We start from the raw sequence: 23,343 nt of genomic DNA, 5'->3' as shown, positions 1-23,343 counted from the left end.
ATGACCAGCCAAGTCTGCCCAACAGTAGATTGGGGACAGACTTCATTAGATAGGTTCCAGTGTGTGAGAAGGTAGCCGCCCACAGTGGCAAGGATTTATTTTGTTTTATTTTATTTCGGCTGTTTTGAGGCTTGCAATTGTGTGAAGTAAATTGCATGAATAAAACAAAGTGTTGTTTGCAACCACTGCTCGGCTATCTCTCTGTGAAAACGCACCCCAAAGGGGTCATCCACGCCTACCACCGAGCTAATCCCTTACAGTGGACAACATACTAATGATTTGGACCCTCAAGAAACTGACACTTAATATAATTACTGGAAAAAAGTTCAAATAAAAAAAAAAGAGTGAAAAAAGGGGTGAGAATCAATAATTCCCATAAGTAGAGGTGGGAGCTATCAGTAAGACCATGTAAAAATAACTGAGAATAAAAACCTAATTAAACAAGTATCAAAAATAATATGTTCCAACTCACTGAACTGGCTGGAAAAAGTTTATTGGTTACAAAAACATGTATGAACATGTAGCACCCTCCTAGGTAGGTGCTAGGTTGGTAAAGCTCTATCTGCTTATCAGGGGAGCCTGATTGTTAGTTCTGCCTGTTGCATGTGTCCAGGGTATGATTCATCTGGGCTGAAGGAGTGTCCCCACTATATCCAATGGGAGAGCCTGTTGGACAGTGGAGGAAACTCAGCAAGTTACACACAGGCTTTTGTGGCTGTCCCAGTGGGTTGGCAAAACAGTGGTGCATTCTGGGATACGTCATAAAAATCGGGGGTACATGTGACAGGGCATCTTTGGGCGGGAGGCCAAGTCCCAGGAGGAGGGTGACGGCTGTCTCTCCTCCTGTCAGCAAGGAAGGTGGTCACAGGCAATCGGCCTAGTGGACTGAGTGTGTGATGCTGAGCCAGAAGGATACTGACAAGTGGAGCTGAAGGCAGAGCAACCCAGGGAAAAACAGTGTCCATGAGTACCGGGAAGCTTGCCAGGGGTCTGCCCAGGAAGGGGGACCACTCCGGTGGAGAGTTACTGGACAAGGGCTAGCATGCACGGGAAGTGATAAGGGGGGTGCCAGGTTAGGATCCTGAAGAGGAATTCTTTCAGGAACATATCTTTTACTTCACTTCAGTGGCAAGGTTAAGCAGCGGCTTTCCCACACCCACTACAGTCAGTTGTCCTCAGAAATTGTGCATAGATCAAGTTGGAGTATCCCACTCATCCCTTCTCCCATCCAAGTTCTAAAATAAAACACAAAAACCAAATCCCCTGGACTGTTCATTGTCTGAGCCAAGTCTTAAAGTGATAAGTTTTACAGGCTGTTGCTATGGGTAACCCAGGGGAATCCACACTCAGCAGCTCCCTAGGGGGCAGTGCTACATATAAAACATTGGTACCACACCACACAATCTCGCTCATACCATAAAAACTCAAGCCTCCACATCACTCAAAATCCAGCTATAATAGCCAATGACCATATATTATCAAATCCCATCAATAATTTTCATAACTGTTGTGGGAATAAAGTGACCTAATGATCCTGCAGGGTCATGTGTATATATAGGATGCTCCGGCTCATAAATTAGGTGATAACATTATGTGAGTCCACCATTTAAATGAAGAAAATTAGATCAAAATCCAAGCTTTGATATTGGTAAAAGGAGTAACTCCGCAGTGAATCCCGATATAATGCACATAAAGTTGTATGTGGTGTTACGGAACAGCAGTAGTTTTCAGGGACAGCCTTGGCAATAACTTACTTTGGCAGCACTTTGAATGTGGAATGAAATGCATGGCGGGTCATAGTACCTGCCATGCATGTATGGGGCCGTGGCAAGACAAAAAAAAAAAAAAATTGTTGTATAGAATATAAATATTTCTATTGGTTAAATTACAAGTGTCAGGATTGGTCATTTAAAGCTGAAATGTTATTGGTAATTTAAAAAAAAAAAATATATATATACTGTAACGATTGGAGGATTTTTAATAATCTCAATACCTTGAGGTGACAGTTATTCCCTATATAAGAGAGTGCAGTAACGGTTAAAAAATCAGTCGACAGGAGAGGACCAAGAAGTTCGTCCCTCCCTCCCTCCCAATGTTCCTAGTGTTGTGAGTGGGTGTGTGTTTCTTGTATGGTGTCATACAATGGGTGGTCCGAGTTTTTTGACTGGACCATAGTTCTTGTTACGTTAATGTGTATGGTTAGTTCGAGCTTCTGGGCTGAACTAAAGAAATATAGTTATTACATATAGTTAATAAAGGGCCACGGCCCATCATACCATTGCAAGTCCAGCATTGTTTTTGTCTTTATTTAATTATAAAGTAATATATGTTTAAATTGTTCTGCATGCGGCACCATTATGTTGTGTTTCTTTTTACAATTAGTTTTGCTGTCAGACAGCAACACCTCAATCTAAATTTTTTCAATTATTTTCAATTAAAAAATTGCTTCTCTTTATTGTTCATTGAGGGACACGGGATTCAGAGACATTTGAGTTATACTGTCACCTACAGGAAAATGTGGACACTAGCAAACAAAAAAACTGTGACCTGTTCGGTATATCGCCTTCCACTATTAGCATACCTGAGTGTGTGTGGCTCAGGAAGATGGACACCTTTTCTCTGCTGAGGAAAACTTTACCTATTTTTACTAGGCATTTTTTCAAGATTTTTTTTTCTTTAAACAAGACTTTGCTACACACTGCTTGAGCTAGTCTCTTTATGCAGCTATCCTTATCAGCATATCCTTCGCAATAGCTTTGGAGGCTGTTCCCACACCCTGCTGGACAGGGTGAATTCAGGGCCTGCCTGAAATGTGGCTTATGGGCATTTGACTCTGCATTGTGGCTCTCTGTATACTGTGTTAGCCACCTCTGGTATGAGCCTCATTCTGAACACTCATTCATGAGTAGGCTGAGCATCTGGAGCTACTTCTTTAATTAGAACCTTTGAGTGTCATAACTACCCCCTTTTTCCCATTGGTTTCCACACAAAAAAATAAAATTTTGAACAATTGAGTTCTGCATCAAGAGTGTGGTGTGCACACACTCTGCACTCTGTTCCCACCATTTAGCATGAGACACACAGTTCCACCTTGTTAAGTCCTTGCTGCCACCTACAGTGATCTGGTCACCTCCAGTCATTTGAACCTTTCTTGCTCTCAACAGCCAGTTTGTGAGTACCTAGGGTGTTGCCTGGTGTTCTGAGCAAAGTTGTTCCTGCCAAGCAGGGATCACATTGGATCCCAAACACAAAGTTAGCGGCCCCTCGGTATCTCTATCAGGTTGATCCAGCTCACAATTCACCAACAGTTCAGAGTCAGCCTGCCTTAGGAGCCCAACACTGACAGCCTAGAATGTTGTCCCCTGCTTGAGTTCTTACATTTCCTGATGTCTTCTTAGCTCCATCTGGTGTAGCCCCTTTCTCTGCCTTATCCCAGGAAGATTTTCCTACAGGTATGTAGGATTTCATAGGCCAAATTGCAACTTTGATTTCTGATTCTAACTTCAGGGACTATAGCCGCTATAGGCCTTCCCCTCCAAAATCATTATCTGATCTGCTTGCAGCTTTAGCAGCCTCAGAGCCTTCTGCTGTGGAGACTCAATCTGACGAAGAGTACCAAAAGCCTTTGCAGAATAGTAAATCCCCTAGGAATCACAGGCATCTGCCAAATCTCCAAGCTTAGAGAGACCATTTTGGCTCCTATTGATGTGATACATGTTACCTTAAAAACAAAAAAGAACAGCCTGTAGCTTTTACTAGCACTGTTACTAGCCTGTAAGACTTCAAAAATTCCAATGCACAAGCTTCTCCAAGATGTCCTGTATGGAGACTAGGAAACTCCTGACAAGTCAATCACAGCTTCCAAATGTTTTGTAACCCAATGTCTGTTTGAGTATATTATTAACAAGAAGGCTGTTCCCACTGTTGATCCCACAGTGTCACATCTTCAGAGTAGGGATGGGTTGTGTGTTCGAGTCAAACGTAAGTTCGACTCGAACAACAGCTGTTCGTGTGTTCACTGAACACACAAACGGGCACTCGGCTGGAAATTCGCCAAGCAAAGCATGCACCTGACCTGTATACTTTAGCCCCGGGGTCCTCAATAGGAGGACTCTGGGCCGCCTCCAGACCCACACGGACTTCAATTTGGACCGCCGAAGCGGTCTCCTTCCTTCTGTCATCAGCGGGGGTCAGAATGGAGAGGATCGGAGTGGCTGTGTGTTACACTGGCAGCGCCGCATAATTACAAAAAGCCGAGTTCTTCTGTTTACCCGGCGGAGAGGCTGTCCTACAAAGTCCCGCCTCCTGGGCCGGCTGTTACCTATGATAGACAGAACACTGGTGACGTCTATCATAGGAGCCGGTCCAGGAGGCGGGACTTGGAATGACATCCTCACCGGGTAAGCAAAAGAACTCGGCTTTTTGTAATCATGCGGCACTACCAGTGTAAGACACAGCCACTCCGATCCTCTCCATTCTGCCCCCCCCCACTGATGTCACTGGTCACTCTTCATTAATGGGGGCATGGGTCACTGGTCACTCTTCATTAATGGGGGCACGCACACTGGTCGCTCTGCATTAATAGGGGCACGCACATGGTCGCTCTGCATTAATAGGGGCACGCACATCACTCTGCATTAATGGGGGCACGCACAATGGTCGCTCTGCATTAATGGGGGCATGCACACTGGTCGCTCTGCATTAATGGGGGCATGCACACTGGTCGCTCTGCCTTAATGGGGGCACGCACACTGGTCGCTCTGCATTAATGGGGGCACGCACACTGGTCGCTCTGCATTAATGGGGGCACGCACATGGTCGCTCTGCATTAATGGGGGCATGCACACTGGTCGCTCTGCATTAATGGGGGCACGCACACTGGTCGCTCTGCATTAATGGGGGCACGCACACTGGTCGCTCTGCATTAATGGGGGCACGCACATGGTCGCTCTGCATTGGATGGGGACAAGTTTTGGGGAATGCCTTTTTTTTGTTTGCGTTCTGTATTTGGAATTTGACGGTCACTTTTCCGGACCTCGGAATGAATGGAAAATTTGTAATTGGACCTTTCAAGTTTACATTTGAGTACCCCTGCTTTAGCCAATCACAGCACAATGTACTGTGAGAGCAATGATTGGCCAAAGGCAGAGTGCATGCCCCACTCTATAGAAGGCTGCTGCTTACACGGCAACTGTGTATAGTGTGTGACAATTGAGATTAAGTCATGGTCACAGTTGTGTTGGTGCCTCCCAACGCTTCCTGGAACATAGGCACACTCTAGAGAAGCCAATGTCACACCTGGATGTTGGGTGGAGTGGGGTGGTTTGTGCGTTCGGAGCATGCGTGCTCCTTTATCAGGCAATCTCTTGAGAAGAAGCGTGCATGCTCCGAACGCGTGCACCGCCCCGCTCCACCTGACATCCGGATGTGACGTCGGCAGGCTTCTCTAGAGTATACCCGGGTTCCAGGAAGCGTTGGGAGTCACCAGCGCAACCGTGATGAGATTCGCTCCACGTTGTACCCAGAGCAGATGAATACTGTATTTCCAGATACATGCACTGACATCTCTGTTTTCCTGGGATTTTTTTCATCTGTTTGGAATAAACATACACTTAGATGGCACTGCTCTTTCTTTTTGTTTTGTTTCTGAAGAGTCTCCTCTAGCTCTATCCTGAGCCTGCAGCTGTCCAATGCCAGCAGCTTAGCCAGAGACTCCGTTTTACCATTAAACTTTTATATTGATTGCTCATGCCATTTTTTGTCTTTTTAGCCAGCAGTGCCATGATCTAGAAGAATAGACCCTATACCTGGAGGTGCTCCAGGACCTATCAAATGTGAGGGATCTCATATGTGGACCTCCTGGCCTTCAGGTTTTACAGCAAACTGAACAGGTATGTCTTCTTTTACAGAACTCCTCTGAAGGAATGAGCAGTGGATGCTCTGGTGGCTACATGGAATCAGTACATCTAGAGTTACACTTTTCCTGCCCTAAAACTCCTTCCTCAGGAATTCTGCTCTACAGGGTCAAGATGGAGGGTATTCCAGTGATTCTCATAGCTCCAGACGTGCCCAAGTTTATGTGGTACTCTGACCTGATCAGATTCCTGTCAAATGCTCTGTGGGTTCTTCCAGATTGCCTGGATCTCCTATCCCAAAGACCTGATTCATGGTGGCTGGCTTTAACAGCTTGGCTCTTGAAACCCAGGTCTTAAAGGAAAAGGGGCCTTTTTTGCACATAGAAGACCTATTTGCTTGGTGCGAGGAAAGTATTCTGCAGGGTGTATTCTGACTGTTTTACAAAAAGATATCTTCAAGGGTCATCTTTCGGCTATTGTGATCTTGTTCCAAAGCCTGTAGCATTTTTTAACAATTTTGTACAAGGTACCTCTCATGTGATTCCCCTATATCTTCACCCGTCTCTCTGTGGAATTTGAATTTGGTTCTTTTTGTACTTAAAAAACTGCTCTTCAAACCTGATCAAAGACAGAAGGTAGACACTCCACACAAATGAACTCAGCCACTATATAAAGAGGTAAAGATACAGCTTCATAATTAAGCTCATAGGTGGGGCGAAACATGTCAAAGAAGCATAGCCAGGAGAAGTTCAGTTTAAAGCTGAATCTTTACCTCTCTATATAGTGGCTGGGTTATGGTGTGCAACATTTCTACATTTTGTCTTCCGATCTGTTTCAGCTAGCCTAAATGAGCTTGTTTGAAAATTGGCATCCAATCTGTGCTTTGGACTGCAGGGAGAAGTTTTTGTATGTGTGCACTTAGAACTTATAAGGGATTTTCCCTTTTATACATTTACTAACAGTTTTGCTTTCCTCTGAGAAGCATGTGTCTGAACTGGTAGCCTTGTGTTGTAAAGAGCCTTTTCTGGGCTTACATATAAACAAGGTAGCATGGAGGCTTAGAGCTGTTTTCCTTCATTAGGTGATTTTAGCCTTTAACCCAATCAAGATGTTGAACTTCCATCTCTCTGCCTGGTTCCAGTACATCAGAAGGAGAGTTTCCAAAGTGTCTTCAAGGACACCTTCATGAGAGATGATTTTCTCCGCCCTTCTACAGGAAACACAATCCCATAAACAGGTAAAAGACTGCTCCCACCCCCTCATCCTCAGCTAGTATTGTATTTTTGACCCTCCAAGAAGGCACATTGTACCTTTTCTTGTTTTCTCTGAGGTGAGTAATTTTGGTTACCTGCCCATCTCAGGTGAACAAGTCTGTCTGAGGTGGCCACTGCTTTCATGCACACCTCACACACTTGTGGGGGTCCAATATGGAGCCTGGACATCACCAGCGGTGAATGATGACGCATTTTATAGGCACCATTCAAACACTCCAAGGGCAGCATATTTAAAGTGGAGCCGCTTCCTGAGAAGGTTTTCTTGGGCGAAATGTATTTTGTTAGTGGCAGAATCAGATTCAGCTTCATTAATGAAAGATTTTATGAATTCACTCTTTGAGATCAGCCATCTCAGACCTACGCCTTCTACATCACAGTCACATTCCTCCCCCAGTTGGGCACAGTCCCCTGGCTCTGCAGACTTTGGATACTCAGACTCCAAGCTCCCAAGTGGTTTCAGACTTAGAGAAGGAGGAGGGTTCTCCGTGCTCCTCAGAGAAAGTGAGTTCAAAGAATAAGGGAGGAGAGGCTAACAGGTTCCTTTTTCCTGTTGAAGAAACTAATGATAATAAAATTAAAGGCTATATACAAATCAGAACAGACAGAGGATGTACAGCCAGTTCAGTCAGCTCAGGACTTTATGTACAGGGGGCTTCAGGAGAAGAAAGATAGAACATTTACCATACACCCTGTAAATAAGACTTTGAGAGAAATTATTTTAGAGTGGAAAGATCCCAAGAAAAAAATATTTTGATCAGTTCTGAAGAGGAGATATTTTTCAAATTCCCCAAGTTAGATGCCTCCCTGCTGCAAGTTTCTAAGGATGCTGATCTATCTTTTGAGGACTCAGATCTAATTAAGGACCAGATGGATAGGAAAGCTGAATCTCTATTAAAGAGGGCTTGGGATGCCTCCACTTTATTTGTGGGGCTGGCCCTGGCATCTACCTGCTTGGCTAGGAATCTGGACGTGTGGGTTGGAAGATTGGGTTATCTCCTTTTATCTGACACCCCTTTGGACCAAATTTAGGAGCCTTAACCTCTTGTGACTAAGTCAGTAGCATTTCTGGCAGATGCAGCAGTCGAAAGACACTGGTCTTTCAACCAGAATAAAGAGAATGGGATATCCTCTTCACTTCTCATGAGACCCCTAACTAGAACAAGTGATGTCATGTTGGGAGAAGGCTTTGTTTCAGAGAATGGGAATGAATAGGCACTAGTCCATTTGTTCAGCATATAATAAGGAAAGGGTACAGACTAGAGTTTGCCGATTCGGGTAATTTTATGTCATAAGCCTGCCAAGAGATTGGGAGAGAGAGAGGGCACTAATGTCAGTAGTCTCTTTTCTTGCAGCTCAGCAAACAACTGTGTGGGCACCAGCAGATCAACTTTGCTGATGATTTCATTCTCATGAATTTCTGGTCCAGAAAAGTTCAAGCAAGTACAGGATGATAATCATAACTTCTTGATGTTTTCTCAGACTGAAGAAAAATTATCCTCAGATCTCAATTTGGTTCTACAGACTTTGAAAAATCTGGGTTAGATGGACAACTTAGTAAAATCCAGTCTTTTCTAGTCAGTATACTTTTTGGGTTACAGAATAGCTTAGTTTTTGCTGAAGATATTTCTCACACAAGAAAAAATAGCCAAATTTGTTTCTGCAATGAAGAACGTCAGTCCTCTCAGGAAGCTACTCCAAGACATTCTGGGGCTGATGATGGCAGCCATCCTTGGGGTTACTTGGACCTAGCTGCATTCAAGGAAGCTCCAACGTATTTTGTCTTGACAATTGGGATCACAAGCAAGAATCCCTGGACAAAGTATTTGTTTTTCCAAGAGGGTATTTGCTGGGTCTTTATTGGTGGAGGAATCCTCTAAATTTGAGTTCAGGTCACCTAAGAGACTCCCTACAGGATAACTACAGGTGCCAGTACCTAGGGTTGGGGGACTCTTTCTTGTGGTCATTAGGCTCAAGCGGTCTGGGGTCCAGGTTTGGCAGTCTCTCCTTCCAAATATAGGAAATTTCTTGCAGTTAGGAATGCCTCACAGGTTTTTTTTTATAAATCATTCAGGGTAAAGACATTCAAATGTTTTCAGCCAACACCATTACTGTGGCATACATAAACAAATGAGGAGGTAAAAAGTCCCCTTCTCTGCTAGCTTTATCCCAGGAGACATTTTGTTTTGGGCAGAGACTCACCTGAGATCTTTAAAGGCAGTAAAAAAAAAAAGTGAGAATATTCTGGCAGATTATTTCAGCTGATGCCCAGTGAGGCAGGGGGAATTGGGAGTTGAACTGGGAGGCTTTCGCAGAAATTAAGGCCAGGTAGGGCATGCCCAAAATAGATCTGTTTGCCTCCCACAACATCAGAAAAGCAAATAAGTACTTTCCCTAGAAATATGAGTCTCTGGGTCTGGGGCTGAAGCTCTCACCCAAAAATGTGACTTTGGCCTTGCTTATGCTTTTCCCCTGGTTTTCATTCACCTGCAGATTATCAGGAAGTCATGCAGGAGGAAAGTCAGATGATTCTCATTGGTCTGCATTGGCGGAGGAGAAGCTGGTTTTTCAGCACTTGTATACCTGTCGATCTTCCCTCCATGGACCCTTCCAGATCGACCAGACTTTCTCTTTTATGAGGTGTTTCATCCCAATCCACGTCTCTTCCATTTGACGGCCTGGAGGCTGAGAGGAGGATCCTTAAGGACAAGGGATGCTCAGAACAGGTAAATGATACCATTCTAAATAGCCCTAAACTTTGCACTAGGAAGATACCCTCTCTTCTTGGAAGGTAAAACCAGCTAAACAGAACAATTATGCTGCTACAGTCCTAGATTTTCTCCAAGCAGGATTGGACAAAGATTTGGCAGTCATAAATCTTAGGATGTGGGTGTTAGTATTACTAGAACTAATATTATCAGAGGATTTCCTAGTCAAGAGATTCCTATTGGCCAGGCAAAAATGTACTCCTAGGGTTTTGAAGGCAGTGGCTCCCTGAGACCTATCCCTGGTCTTGAATGCTTTAACTAAGGAACATTTTGCGCCTCTTTCCAGCTGCTCACCTAAACTTTTGACTCTTAAGATGTTTTTGTTGCCCATTATGTCAGTCAAGAGGGTGGGGGGTTTTCAATCCCTTTCCTGTAAGGATCCCTACTTGTGCATTTTAGAAGATAGGATACTTATTAGGCCAGACACTATTTATCCACCTAAGGTGTCTTCTGATTTTCATTCATCTCAGGTAGTAGTTCCTACTTCATTTTGCAGCACCCATAAAAATTGTAAGGAAGTTTAGTTTTTTTGATGCTAGAAGGTGTTTACTCAGGTATTCGGAATTCTCCCATGATTTCATAGGTCTAGCCACCTTTTAGTTCTGTTTAGTGGGTCTAATAGAGGTATAAATGCCAGGTAGCTATAGCCAGGTGGATCTACTAAACTATTTTAGTTGCTTACAAAAGCTTGGGCCAGCAGCCTCCCTAGCGGCATCATGGGTGGAAAGAGCAGGAAAATAATTTCAAGAGCAGCAGTCTGGTCTACTAACCATGCTTTTGTCAAGCATTATCGTGTGTAACTACTATCCAGCCAAGTTTGGTATTTGGAAAAAAAGTTCTGCACTTGTCCCTCCCTAAGGTAGGACTATTCCTTGGTTATCCTCTCATGTAGCTGTCCTGGAAGACTCTTTGGGAAAACCAAGGCTAGTCTTACCGGTAACACTGTTTCCAGAAGTCTTCCAGGACAGAGTCCTTTTTTCCCACCTTGGGACTTTTCTCCCATCTTTACCTATGGTGTGTGGTGGTTGGAGTTTTGAAGGATTGTATTTTTTTTCCCTTGTGCACTTTGGTGATGGTTCTTTCTTTTCTTAATAACTAGGGATGAGTGAGTGGGATGGGGCCTTTTACCTTTTTGTGGGATTGTGTTCCTGAAGAGGGTGGACCATTTCTCATTTACCTGTCCTGGAAGACTCCTGGAAGCACTGTTACTGGTATGACTTACCATGGGTTCCTATTAATGGTCTGGATGTAGTTCATTCCGCTATAAGTTTACTTCGCAGTCACTGCTTCTATTAGGAAGATAAACTCTGTCTTTGTCATATCAGATGGGCCCTGCACAGAGAAACCAGTTTTTCCCTCCATGATTTCTCAGTCACCACACATGGGATAGCTTTGTTTTGTGTATATTTTCATCAATGCCCCTGGACAAGACTGAGGCTGCGCTGCGGGAATACTCAACCTTAAAGTGAAGCTCTACTCTTAGAGATGAACATACACCTACCACACTGGCACCGCAACTGTTCTCCAGTTAACTCTCGATCCCTGTGACAATGTGCACCTTTTCTGTAATCTGCATTTAGGAGGCATTTGCTGAGCTCTGTCCACATCCACCTGTCTAGCAATCTCAAATACAAATACTCCAGTAGTGGAGTGGGCCCCACCGTGTACTGTGCACGGGCTTCACATGTGCACTTAATGTAACTCTCAGACTTTTGTACCTCTGTGCAGGTAGGGAATATTTGCTGAGCGAATCTGCTCCGGTTGCTCTGGGAAAGATGCCACTGGCATAAGGCGTGTTGACAACAGCTCACTATATGCTAGAGGGCATTCCAACTATTACAGGTACAGACTTTAGACAGGCTGCTTATTACACTTCTGTTACCCTAGGTAACCACATGTGTCTTCTCATTACTTTCCTTTACACAACTATATGTCTTCTGGTTACTTGCAATACACCTCTCCTTTTTAGCCACTTCAGACCAGGCAGGGAAAATGTTTCAATATTTTAATGAGAAAAGTGCAAAATGAGCATTCGAAAGCCCAACTTACAAGTGAAAGGTTATTCCTACTTGCCTTCTCCTAACTATAGACTGTATGCTGCCCCTGCATACCTGTAAAGGTGAAATCCAAGCAATTACTCTCCTTCAGAGGCGAACTCCAGTGCTGGTATCTTCAGGACAAACCCCAGGTTCAGATGACTTTACATTACGATAGTAATAGATGGTCTCTTTCTACTCCTTGCACTTATCATTCTCCGTCTTCCTCCTTTATGGGTACTCGATTCCTCTGCGACTCTCATTATGGAGAAGCCCCAAACTCTTTATCCACCAGACAGAACTCTCGTACCGCACCACTGTCAAATGTGCAAACCCAAAATACGTGTACACATATTTGTAAAGAGCATTAAAAAGTGCTAAACAGTGCTATCATTTAAAGTGCTGAGACAATCCATAAAGTGTCTTGTCCTCTGTGTGACCCTTCTTTACCAACTATGGTCCAACAACCTCTAGTGCTCTTCCACGTGTCCTCTAAAGGGTGCTCAATCACTGACAGGCATAGACTCTATTTATCATTAGCAGGTCAATAAACACCAGTATTTAACTCCTTTCTAATTGTAGACTTTACTGTCCTCCACTTGTGTGGTCTCCACAGACCTTTACAGTAACAGGTTAACTCCATTTTCACATGTGATATCAATTCCTAGACTTGATGGCTGCCCCAGCCCTCTCCCTTCTTCTGTCAGTCTATCTTTTCTGCACTGTGGAGGCAGCAGGCTGGATTTCCTCTTCTCCTTTGCCACCAGGTGCCCACCACCGAGGCTGGTAGAGCTGATTTACTGGCCAGCTCATCAGGTGAAAATTGCCATCAAGTCTAGGAATTGATATCACATGTGAAAACGGAGTTAACCTGTTTCTGTAAGGTCTCTTGAGGCCACACAAATTGAGGAGAGTGGAGCCAAAGAGCGGAAAGGAGTTGAACACAGGCATGTATTGATGTGCTTATGACAAATATAGGCAGGCAATACTTGTTGCTGAGTGAGCACACCTTTAGGTGACATGTGGAAGTGAACTAGAGGTTGTTGGACTATTGTTGTGAAGAAGTGTCACACAGAGCACAAGACACTTTGACTGTCTCAGTACTTTATTTGATGGCACTGTTTAGCACTTTTTAATGCACATTACAAATATTTGTACAATATTTGTACATGTATTTTGGTTTGCGCATTTGATGATTTGTTATATATAAATATATATATATCTATATCTATCTATCTATATATATATATATATATATATATATATATATAGTTTACCAATAACAGTAATGTAATGGCAGTGCTCTTTTTTGAATTCATGATTTGCTCATCTGATGTTAGTTTTAGGAATAAGGTTATTCAGGCATTAATTTGGGCTGCAGGCACTTCCCATTTTTTGTGTTGTTTATTAGTGGGCTTGTTAGCGCTTTGCTTGCTGTGTTGCTCACTATTTGGTTGGACTGCTTTTGGTCTTTCCAAGAGCCTCTGAATCCTGTGTTCCTCAGTGGAAGTGAAAATAGGATTTTTAATCCCATAGTAGGAACTTCATCTTGGAGTTCATTGGGGGACACATGTCCCAACCTTCTGTGCTTATGGTGTTACTCTTGGCACTACTTTGTGAAAAGGCATCAGTGCCTAACATTTGGAACTGCAGGTATGCAGTTATGAGACTTTAGGCAGAGGAGTGCCTAGGTACCCTCACATACTTGAAAGTTCACTGCAATATTTTTTGAGAAATTGCAGATGAATGGTACATTTTTAAAGGTACTGCTTAGACACAATAAACATTTTTAGATGTTCACTATAATATAAGTTCAGGTCCACTTTAGGGTGGGCAGAAGTAAGCAGAATGGAGCCGTATTGTGGTTATCAGGGCGATGAGTCACTCCTCAGCTGCTAAGAATGGCAGTGGAGCTTTTTGAGAATCAAAGGTATGTGTCACTATCATTTAACACTTTCATATAGATTTATTACACTTTGGTAGATGCTTTTTGTACTGGGGGATTCGTTAGCAGCCTGTTGTTCCACTTTTGTCTGTTATGCAAACTACTTTCACTCTGTTTCAGTCACTGAGCTATATAAAACAGTTTTCATTTCCTCTTTTTTTATTTAGAGCCTTTTCACACTATGTGTGGTGACTGGCGTTTTTCTACATTGGATCAATGTCAGACACAACAAGGGCACATAGGAAACAATTGTTTTGTATTTGCCCTGTTCACACCATAACACAGCTCTCCTGCTGTAGATGCTTGTCAATGAAAATTTTATTTTGACATTTCAATGAAGCTTGAAATGTGTTAACGTGCATTGTCTTAAGGCAGCACATTAATTTGAATGGTTTGCCTAAGGCACCAAAATGGACCACAAATCATACATGCAGTATTTCCTTGAGCCCATCAAATCACGGGTGTTGCCACATATTGGGCTGCAACACACATGCACTGGGAAGGTGTGTTGGGGTGCCATTCAGCATGAATTGAACTCCACCGCACCAACATCCATTAGCATGTGTTATGGTAAGGTGTATGTTACCACAACAACAGTCCTGTGAATAAGCAGAATAGAGCCATTTTGTAGTTATGGTAGTGACATCACCAAATCATATTCCACAGTTCATGAGGTTACCAATCAGAGGTAGCAGTGCCCTAAATCTTAAATCACTGCAGGCAGAGGAGTGCCTCGGCAACCCCACATACCAGGAAGTGCACTGATATTTTCAGTAGAAATTTAAGACAAAAGATACATTTTTCAGGGCAGTGCTTAACCGCTTGCCGACCGCCGCACGACTATATACTGCGGCGGTCAGCCCCTCACAGGCAGAGTGACGTAACGGTACGTCACTAGCCTGGGAGGGTCTGGGGAGCGAGCGCATGCCGCCGGAGGCGCGCTCCCGCTCCCGCGCGGTCAGGGACCCCCCTGCGCGTGTGACCGGCGGACCCGATGTCCGCCGGCCACTCTGCGATCGGCGGGGGAGAGGGAGAAAGTCAGGCAGCTTGTGTAAACAAGCTGCCTGTCATTCTCCTCGGTGTAAAGACACTGATCACACGGATCTAGTATGTAGATCCGTTGATCAGTGTCCTTACAGCTCAAGCCACAGCCAATCACAGTAGAAAGCACGCCCCTAGGGACACACACAGCCCCTCCCTCCCAAATAAAGTTAACCCCTTCACTACCAGTGTATTTTTACAGTAACAGTGCATATGTATAGCACTGATTACTGTAGAAATGTCACTGGTAACCCCAAAAGTGTCAAAAATGTCAGTCAAGGGTCCGATCTGTCCGCCCCAATGTCGCAGTACCGCAAAAAAAATCGCAGAACGCCGCCATTACGCGTTAAAAAAAACAACAACAAAAATGACAGAAATCTTTCCCTTTGTTAGTAAACGCGATAACTTTTGCGCAAACCAATAAAAATACGCTTTTTGCGATTTTTTTTACCAAACATAGGTAGCATAAAACAAATTGGCCGAAAATGTTAAAAAATTTTGATTTTTACATTTTTTTTTGGGGGAATTTCATATAAAAAAATGTGAAAAATATTGTTATTTTTGCAAAATTGATGCTCTTTTTTTGTTTATAGCGCGTGATCAAAAAATCGCACAGGTGATCAAATACCACCAAAAGAAAGCTCTGTTTGTGGGAAAAAAAGGACGCCAAATTCGTTTAGGTACATCGTCGCACGACCGCGCAATTGTCCGTTAAAGTCACGCAGTGCCGAATCGCAAAATACCCCCTGGTCGTTTAGCAGCCTAATCCTCCGGGGCTTAAGTGGTTAAAGGATAAGTTCACCTTTCTGAATATGTTACATTTTTAGGGTGTAACATGTAACATGTTCAGCATCTGCCCCCCCCCCCCCCCCCCCGTGCAGGACTCCACCTACTTGGCCACATCATTAATTCACAGATCCCTGTGAATCAGTGAACTACTATTTCCGACAGCCTTTGCGGCTGTCATCTTGTAGTTCTCAATTAGCTACTAGGGCACTTGTGAGCACTCTGGGTAGTTCATCGAGTTTCCTGTCATTGTGTAACTGCCTGCTTACCTGCATCAGAGGTACAGCCAGATAGCTACACAGACAGTCTGCATGAGCGTGGTATTATACCCATGATCTGCTGATCGTGGGTGCAATGCTTTACAGGCTCCTAACAAAAAAAAATAATAAATGCATATTTTTATACCTGCAAAAAAATGTGCATTTATTTTTATTTTTTTGTAAAAGTGAACTTATGCTTTAAGCACAATTAGCATTTCTAAAGGCTCATTCACACTAAAGTTTTTCTTTGCGGAGTGCTAAAATCACGTCTTAAGGCGTGTTATATTAAGGCAGTCCAATTATTATGAATAAGCTGCCAGTCCACCATCACAGATGAAATGAAAAAAAAACAATAGATGACCCTTTTTTTAAAATGCAGCACACCACAATGTACATGTATTGTGGTGTTTTGCGTTGGGCTCTACTGTAAAATGCATTGGGGTCTCATTCACAATGGATAGCACTGCAACGCCCCACATATAGAGCAGGAACATTGCCCTGTGTTGTGGTAATGGGTGTGTTTTAGGGTGCATTGTCGCAACACATAAGTGTGAATGAGTTCTAAATGTTCCCTATAATATAGCAAATGTTCGCTTTTTGAGTTCAGGTCCTCTTTAATATGTTACGCAGCTTTTGCTAAGTCTTGTCAAACTGATCATGTGAGTCTAGAAATGGTATAAACTATAAACATGAGATCTACAAACAAATTGTGATTATAGAGTTTTTATTTTTAATATCACATATATAAAAGTATTGTTACAGAGTAATGAACATTTATCTTTTAAATATAAAAGTGCTTCTGGATATAGTAATTAAGGCCCTTTTGTTATATTAATTATCTAGAAAGTGTGCTACATTGGGTTATCGTGTATTGAGAAAACACTAAAGCACTAGGCAACACTTTATTCCTCTTTTCATCAGCATTGAAGACCATCCTATTTATTATTGCACTGTAAACATTTGAAACGTTTCTTTATATAAATATAGTGTTGTCTTTCACTTAAAGTTCCTGTACATTAAATTTAAATATATTTATTTTGTCTTCAAAAATGCACAAATATGGCACAATTGAGTATCGTACTCTGTAAAGGATCTTCAATTAAAAATGACTTATAATAGCTCAATAATGGAAGAAGATGCATTGAGATATAGTAAACCATGTAAGGTTGTATATAAAAGCAATTTATGTATCAGTTCAATGTACTATTTGTTAGTCCCCATTCACACTAGCGTGACATGTCAGGCGACATGGTCGCCTGACAAGTCGCGGTGGGTCGCTCGCCATTGATTAGCACAGGACCCGTTCTAATAGGAGCGACACAAGTCGCTCCGACTTAGAAAAAGGGTCCTGTACTACTTTGGGGTGACCTGGAGGCGACCTGCATTGACTTCAATAATATGAAGTCCGTGCATGTCGCGCCGAGGTCGCGGTGCACACTGTGCACCGCGACTTCACAGGTCGCCCCAGCAAATAGCGTCGCCCCTGTGTGAACGGGGTCAAGGTGGAATGACTCAAAACAGTAGGCAATACCAGGAAGAAGTTTACCTTGAATGAAACCTTGCTGCCAGGCCATTCATTTTAACAAAAATCTTACCATAAAATGATATGTGCATGTAATGTATTTTATGCTGTTTTTTTTTGTAAAGACCTCCCCTGTGTTGACAATAAAAACCCTGAGGTTGCTGCTGGGTACTGCCATCATTGTTGTGATGTCAACAGCCCCAGCAGACTCAGAGCTTCCACTTAATTGACCCTCCTATAATTATCCCCCACCTGCAACATAAAACGTTTTTGGCCAGGTGAAGGGAGGGGCGGAGATGCTGGGCCAGCACAGAGTTTAATTAAATACCCCCAGATAGGGAGAGGTCTATGATGGATAAGGAAGGAGGGGGGTGTGAAAAGCAATTGACTTTCTGGAGTGGTCGGATTTTCTCGCAAGTTTAAAGGCACATTGCAAGTGAATAAAAAATAATTAATGAAATAATTAATAATAATTTATGAAAACACTGCAAATATTTTTTTTTTTTTGTCCGTGCTTTAACCTGCATTTTTTTAAAGCTGGTGAAAGGGTCTCTTTAAAGTATACATAAAATCTTTTTTTATTATATAAGTGATCGTGAGAGGAGAACAATACAATACACATATTCCTGGATGGTTTAAAAGATCAAGCATACATTGAGTATTACTATACAGTAATACACTTTCAATTCACGCATGGGGTTATTAATTATGTATTAGCACAGCTATTTTATATTCTTCTTTCCTCCTCCTTCCCTGTGTGAAGGGAAAGGGAAGGGAGAAGAGATGTAGCACTGTGCACGACTGCATCTCTTCTCCTCTCTCTTTCTCTTCACATAGTGACTCGGACTGTCAATCAAAGAAAGAGAGGAGGACAAAGGGGCGTGTCTAATTCCTTTTGTGTGTCTATGGAACAGGTCATTTTTTTTACCCTGGAGTTTAGTGGTCAATTCTTACAATGTTCAACAGTGAAGAAAGAAAAAAAGTGTCATTGGAAGTAAAAAGAGAATGTTTGTTACATTATTATTGTCCTGAATTTCCTGCAAACCATTACTATTTGGGGTGCATAGAACAGATAATGTCGTGCATTTACAAAATGTAAAAGTTTACCTATCTGCATGGATTTAATATAAAGTAATACCTGGATATCATAATGATAACAAGGAGTTCATGGATTTGCCCAATGCTGGAGAAAGAGAACAGGTATTTAAACAAGTGCTGCCGGTGATGGAACAATGCTCAGTGCTTGGAGTCCTAGCAGTTCAGTGTAAATAAAATCCAGTGGCCAGGAGCTGCTACAATACATGATGTGAACTCTGTTGAATCCAGGAAAGTCCTTGCCGAGTGTATTGAACCAAGTGCTCCATTGAACTGTGCAGTGTGATTGGTCCTATTAATGCATCCAGCTCCTTAAAGAATTCTGTTGGAGGAATATGCAAAAAAATGTCTTGTTTAGAATACAAAAAGAAAAAATATATATCCTAGAATATATCCTACAGCTTTATTTACAATTAGGGGGCTTTACACAAGAGTTAATTGCCCTCTGATTTTTTTAATTTGACAATTGTAACATGCCAGTTAACAATGGTTTCAAAGACACAATCATTCGGGTGATGCTTGAATTGATCTTTTCTAAATATTTATACAAGTAATACTATTTTGAAATTATTGTCCTATACACTTAGACAACCAAAATTAGAAGCACTGTTACATTCATTGAGATACACTAAGTGCTAACTCACTGAGAAGAAATGCACTTTGGAAAACCAAAAGCAGTAAATCTTCTACAGATACACACACACACACACACACAGATTTCTATTCAGTATTATTTTTGTTACATCCCACTAAGACTCTCGCAATTTATTTTAACCATTTAAAACTGTATATTTACAATATTTACACAAAAGTAAGGTAGGTAAAGCCCTCATTTAAAACATTTGGAGCAAAGTAACAATTTTGCTTTCTAGCATAATAGTTCTGAATTAAGCTAATTTTTTCTAGAGCCAAATTTTTCCACTTGAAGGCTCCAAACTTTAGGACCCTGTGTTCTTCCTCCATGTTTTTAGGATTGGTTTGTCCCTTTTGAAACTGTAATTTATATATTTTAAAATTCTCAAATGTCATATGTTTTTTACCCATATAAAAAAGGGACATAGACATTTGACTACCTACATTAATTCTGTAGTGCTACAATTTATGAATGACTTGATTCATATTAGTAAACCGACTTTTGGATTTATAAAATGTATTTACTGTAGGCCTTGTAGTGTCTGCAGTGATGCAACCTCCTTGGTGATTTTGGTAACCAATTTATGGTCAACTTCTCTTCGATTTTATACTTTACTTCAAAGTGGCTATGCACCAACTTTTCTCTCAGATTGTTTCCTCTCTGATATGTTATACTCTGGTGGTCATTTAAAACTATTTTCAGATCCTTATCTTGTGTCAGAATTGCCCAATATTTATTCAGATTCCAGTAGATCTTATCCAACTCTTCTGAATAATTTTCTATGACACAAATTGTATTTTGCCCTCTACCTCTTTGTTATCCAACAGCAACTTACATTTGTTGTTATTTTTTTTTTGCTTGGGAGAATGCAGTTCTCAATTTCTTCTCTGGATATCCCCTTTCTTCTGTAAATACCCTATTTGAGGATCAGTTTATCTTAGACCTCATAAATTGTCCCATTGGAATATTACGCTTTTAACCACTTGCCTACAGTGCACTTTCACCCCCTTCCTGCCCAGACCGATTTTCAGCTTTCAGCGCTCTCACACTTTGACTGAGAATTACTCAGTCATGCAACACTGTACCCATACAAAAATTGTGTCCTTTTTTTCACACAAATAGAGCTTTCTTTTGATGGTATTTGATCAATACTGGGTTTTTTATTTTTTGTGCTATAAATAAAAAAAGACTGAAAATATTGTGAAAAAACGCATTTTTCTTTGTTTCTGTCATAAAATTTTGCAAATTAGTAATTTTTCTTCACAAATTTTGGCCAAAATTTATACTGCTACTTATCTTTGGTAAAAATAACCCAAGTAAGTGTATATTATTTGGTCTTTGTGAAAGTTATAGAGTCCACAAGCTATGGTGCGAATCATTGAAAATTGATCACACTTGATCACACCTGATGTACTGAAGGCCTATCTCATTTCTTGAGACACTAAAAAGTCAGGAAAGTACAAATACCCCCCAAATGACCCCTTTTTGGAAAGTAGACATTCCAAGGTATTTAATAAGGGGCATGGTGAGTTTTTTGAAGTTGTAATTTTTTCCCACAATGCTTTGCAAAATGAAGATTTTTTTTTTTTTTTACAAATTGCCGTATTAACAGGTTATTTCTCTCACACAGCACATGTATACTTGCAACTACACCCCAAAACACATTCTACTACTCCTCCTGAGTATGGAGATACCACATGTGTGAGACTTTTTCACAGCCTGGCCACATACAGAGGCCTAACATCCAAGTAGCCCCGTCCGGCATTCTAGGAGCACAAATTACACATATAATTTCCTGACAACCTATCGCACTTTTGAAGGCCCTGGAGCACCAGGACAATGGAAACCCCCATAAAATTACCCCATTTTGGAAAGCAAACAGCCCAACGTATAATTTTTGAGGCATAATGAGTCTTTTGAATATGTCATTTTTTTCCACAAGTTTTTGGAAAATGTGGAAAGAAAATGAAAACACATTTTTTTTACACAAAGCTGTCAATTTATGCAATATTTCTAACACATAGCATGTACATAGCAAAAATTGCACCCCAAAATACATTCTGCTATTCCTCCTGAGTATGGCGATACCACATGTGTAACACTTTTTCACAGCCTGGCCACATACATAGGCCTAACATCCAAGTAGCGCTTTACACAAAGTTGTCCATTTATCCACTTTAAGACTGGGCCTATTTTTGACACTTGGTGTTTACAAGCTAAAATCATTTTTTTTTTGCTAGAAAACTACTTAGAACCCCCAAACATTATATATTTTTTTTTAGCAGAGACCCTAGAGAATAAAATGGAGATCGTTGCAATATTTTTTATCACACCATATTTGCGCAGCAGTCTTCCAAATGCGATTTTTTTGAAAAAAAATTCACTTTTTTGAACTAAAACATAAGAAAACAGTAAATTTAGCACAATTTTTTTCCATAATATGAAAGATAATGTTACGCCGAGTAATTAGATACCCAACATGTCATGCTTCAAAATTGTGCATGCTCACAGAATGGCGCCAAACATTGGTACTTAAAAATCCCCATAGGCAACATTTTAAAAATTTCTGCAGGTTACTAGCTTAGAGTTACAGAGGTGGTCTATGGCTCAAATTATTGCTCTCGCTCTAACGATCGCGACGATACCTCACATGTATGGTTTGAACACCGTTTACATATGTGGGCGGGACTTGCGTATGCGTTTGCTTCTGCGCGCGAGCTAACGGAGGCAGGGCGCTTTAATTTTTTTTTTTTTCCTATTTATTTTATTTATTATTTTTTTATTTTTACACAGTTTAAACAAAAAAAATGTTTTGATTATTTTTATTCCTATTACAAGGAATGTAAACATCCCTTGTAATAAAAATAGGCATGACAGGTCCTCTTTATTGTGAGATCTGGGGTCAAAAAGACCTCACACCTCACAACTACACTAAAAAAGAAAAAAAAAAAAAAAATTGTTGAAAGAGGAAAAAAAAAAAAGCAAAAAAAAAAGCGGCCCTTTAAACCGGTTGCTAGGCAACGTCTTTTGACGTAGCTCCGGTCCTCCAAGACCATAGAGTTGAGTGAGGGCCATCTTGCCCTCACTCGACTTCCTGTCTCTGAGGATCCGGGACCGGATAGTTTTCCCCGCTGCCGGCGGGTCCGGTAAGCTGGGAAAACGTCTGGGACGCGGCAGGAGGGGGGGGGCACCTCTTCCCCTGCACCGTAAGGGTAATTCCGCGGCGAATCCGCCACTGGGACCACCCTTATCTGAAAGCCGACCGCCCGCCGTTTCAAAAAATACCGGGGTTATGGGGGCTATCTGCTGCCATAACTCCAGTATTTAGCTTTTAATGGCTGACGCATATAGTCGTTAGGCGGTCAGTAAGTGATTGCATGTATATGACAAACAGGTGACGATGACTGATGGGGTGACAGGTGACAATGACTGATGGGGTGACAGGTGACGATGACTGATGGGGTGACAGGTGACGATGACTGATGGGGTGACAGGTGACGATGACTGATGGGGTGACAGGTGACGATGACTGATGGGGTGACAGGTGATGATGATTGATGAGGTGACAGGCGACGATGATTGATGAGGTGACAAGTGACGATGATTGATGGGGTGACAGATGACAATCACTGACGGGGTGACATGTGACGATGATTGATGGGGTGACAAGTGACGATCACTGATGGGGTGTCAAGTGACGATGATTGATAGGGTGACAGATGACGGTGACTGATGGGGTGACAGGTGACGATGTTTGATGGGGTGACAGGTGACGGCGATTGATGGGGTGACAGGTGACGGGCGATGGTCACTGATGGGTGACAGGTGACGGGCGATGGTGCACGGCGGTACTGATGGCAGTCTCTGGTGACCGGTGAACTTTAGGCTATGTTCACATGTGAGCGCAGCGATCATGGGCAGAATCACTGCAATTCTGCCCGTGATCCAGAAATCATTGCAAATGGCGGGACGCCTGTGCGTTGCCCGTGATTTGCAATAGCACCCCAAACGCTGTGCGATGTTGCAGCGATTTCCGCCTGCCGAATCGAGGTAACATCACGCAAACAACGCATGACGCCCCAAAGAAACTCTTGTACCTTTTTTGGGCGTCATGCGATGTTTGCGCGATG

General features: G+C 42.1%; 1 protein-coding gene across 2 annotated transcripts in view; it reads right to left on the bottom strand.

Annotated features, from left to right (window-relative positions):
- Positions 1–18,609: 18,609 nt before the first annotated feature.
- The window catches only part of AFF3 (ALF transcription elongation factor 3), a 538,616-nt gene continuing 533,882 nt past the window's right edge, over positions 18,610–23,343 (bottom strand). For both annotated transcript variants that reach the window (XM_082245997.1, XM_082245998.1), the window contains exon 19: positions 18,610–18,901. In XM_082245997.1, coding sequence (XP_082102123.1) covers positions 18,777–18,901 — 125 coding nt within the window. In that variant the 3' untranslated portion in view covers positions 18,610–18,776. The remainder of the gene's footprint in view (positions 18,902–23,343) is intronic.

The sequence above is a fragment of the Pelophylax lessonae genome, assembly GCF_965119305.1.
Source record: "Pelophylax lessonae genome assembly, chromosome: 2".
NCBI lineage: Eukaryota > Metazoa > Chordata > Amphibia > Anura > Ranidae > Pelophylax > Pelophylax lessonae.
The sequence above is the reverse complement of the archived record's forward strand: the minus strand, read 5'-3'. Positions and strand labels throughout refer to the sequence as shown.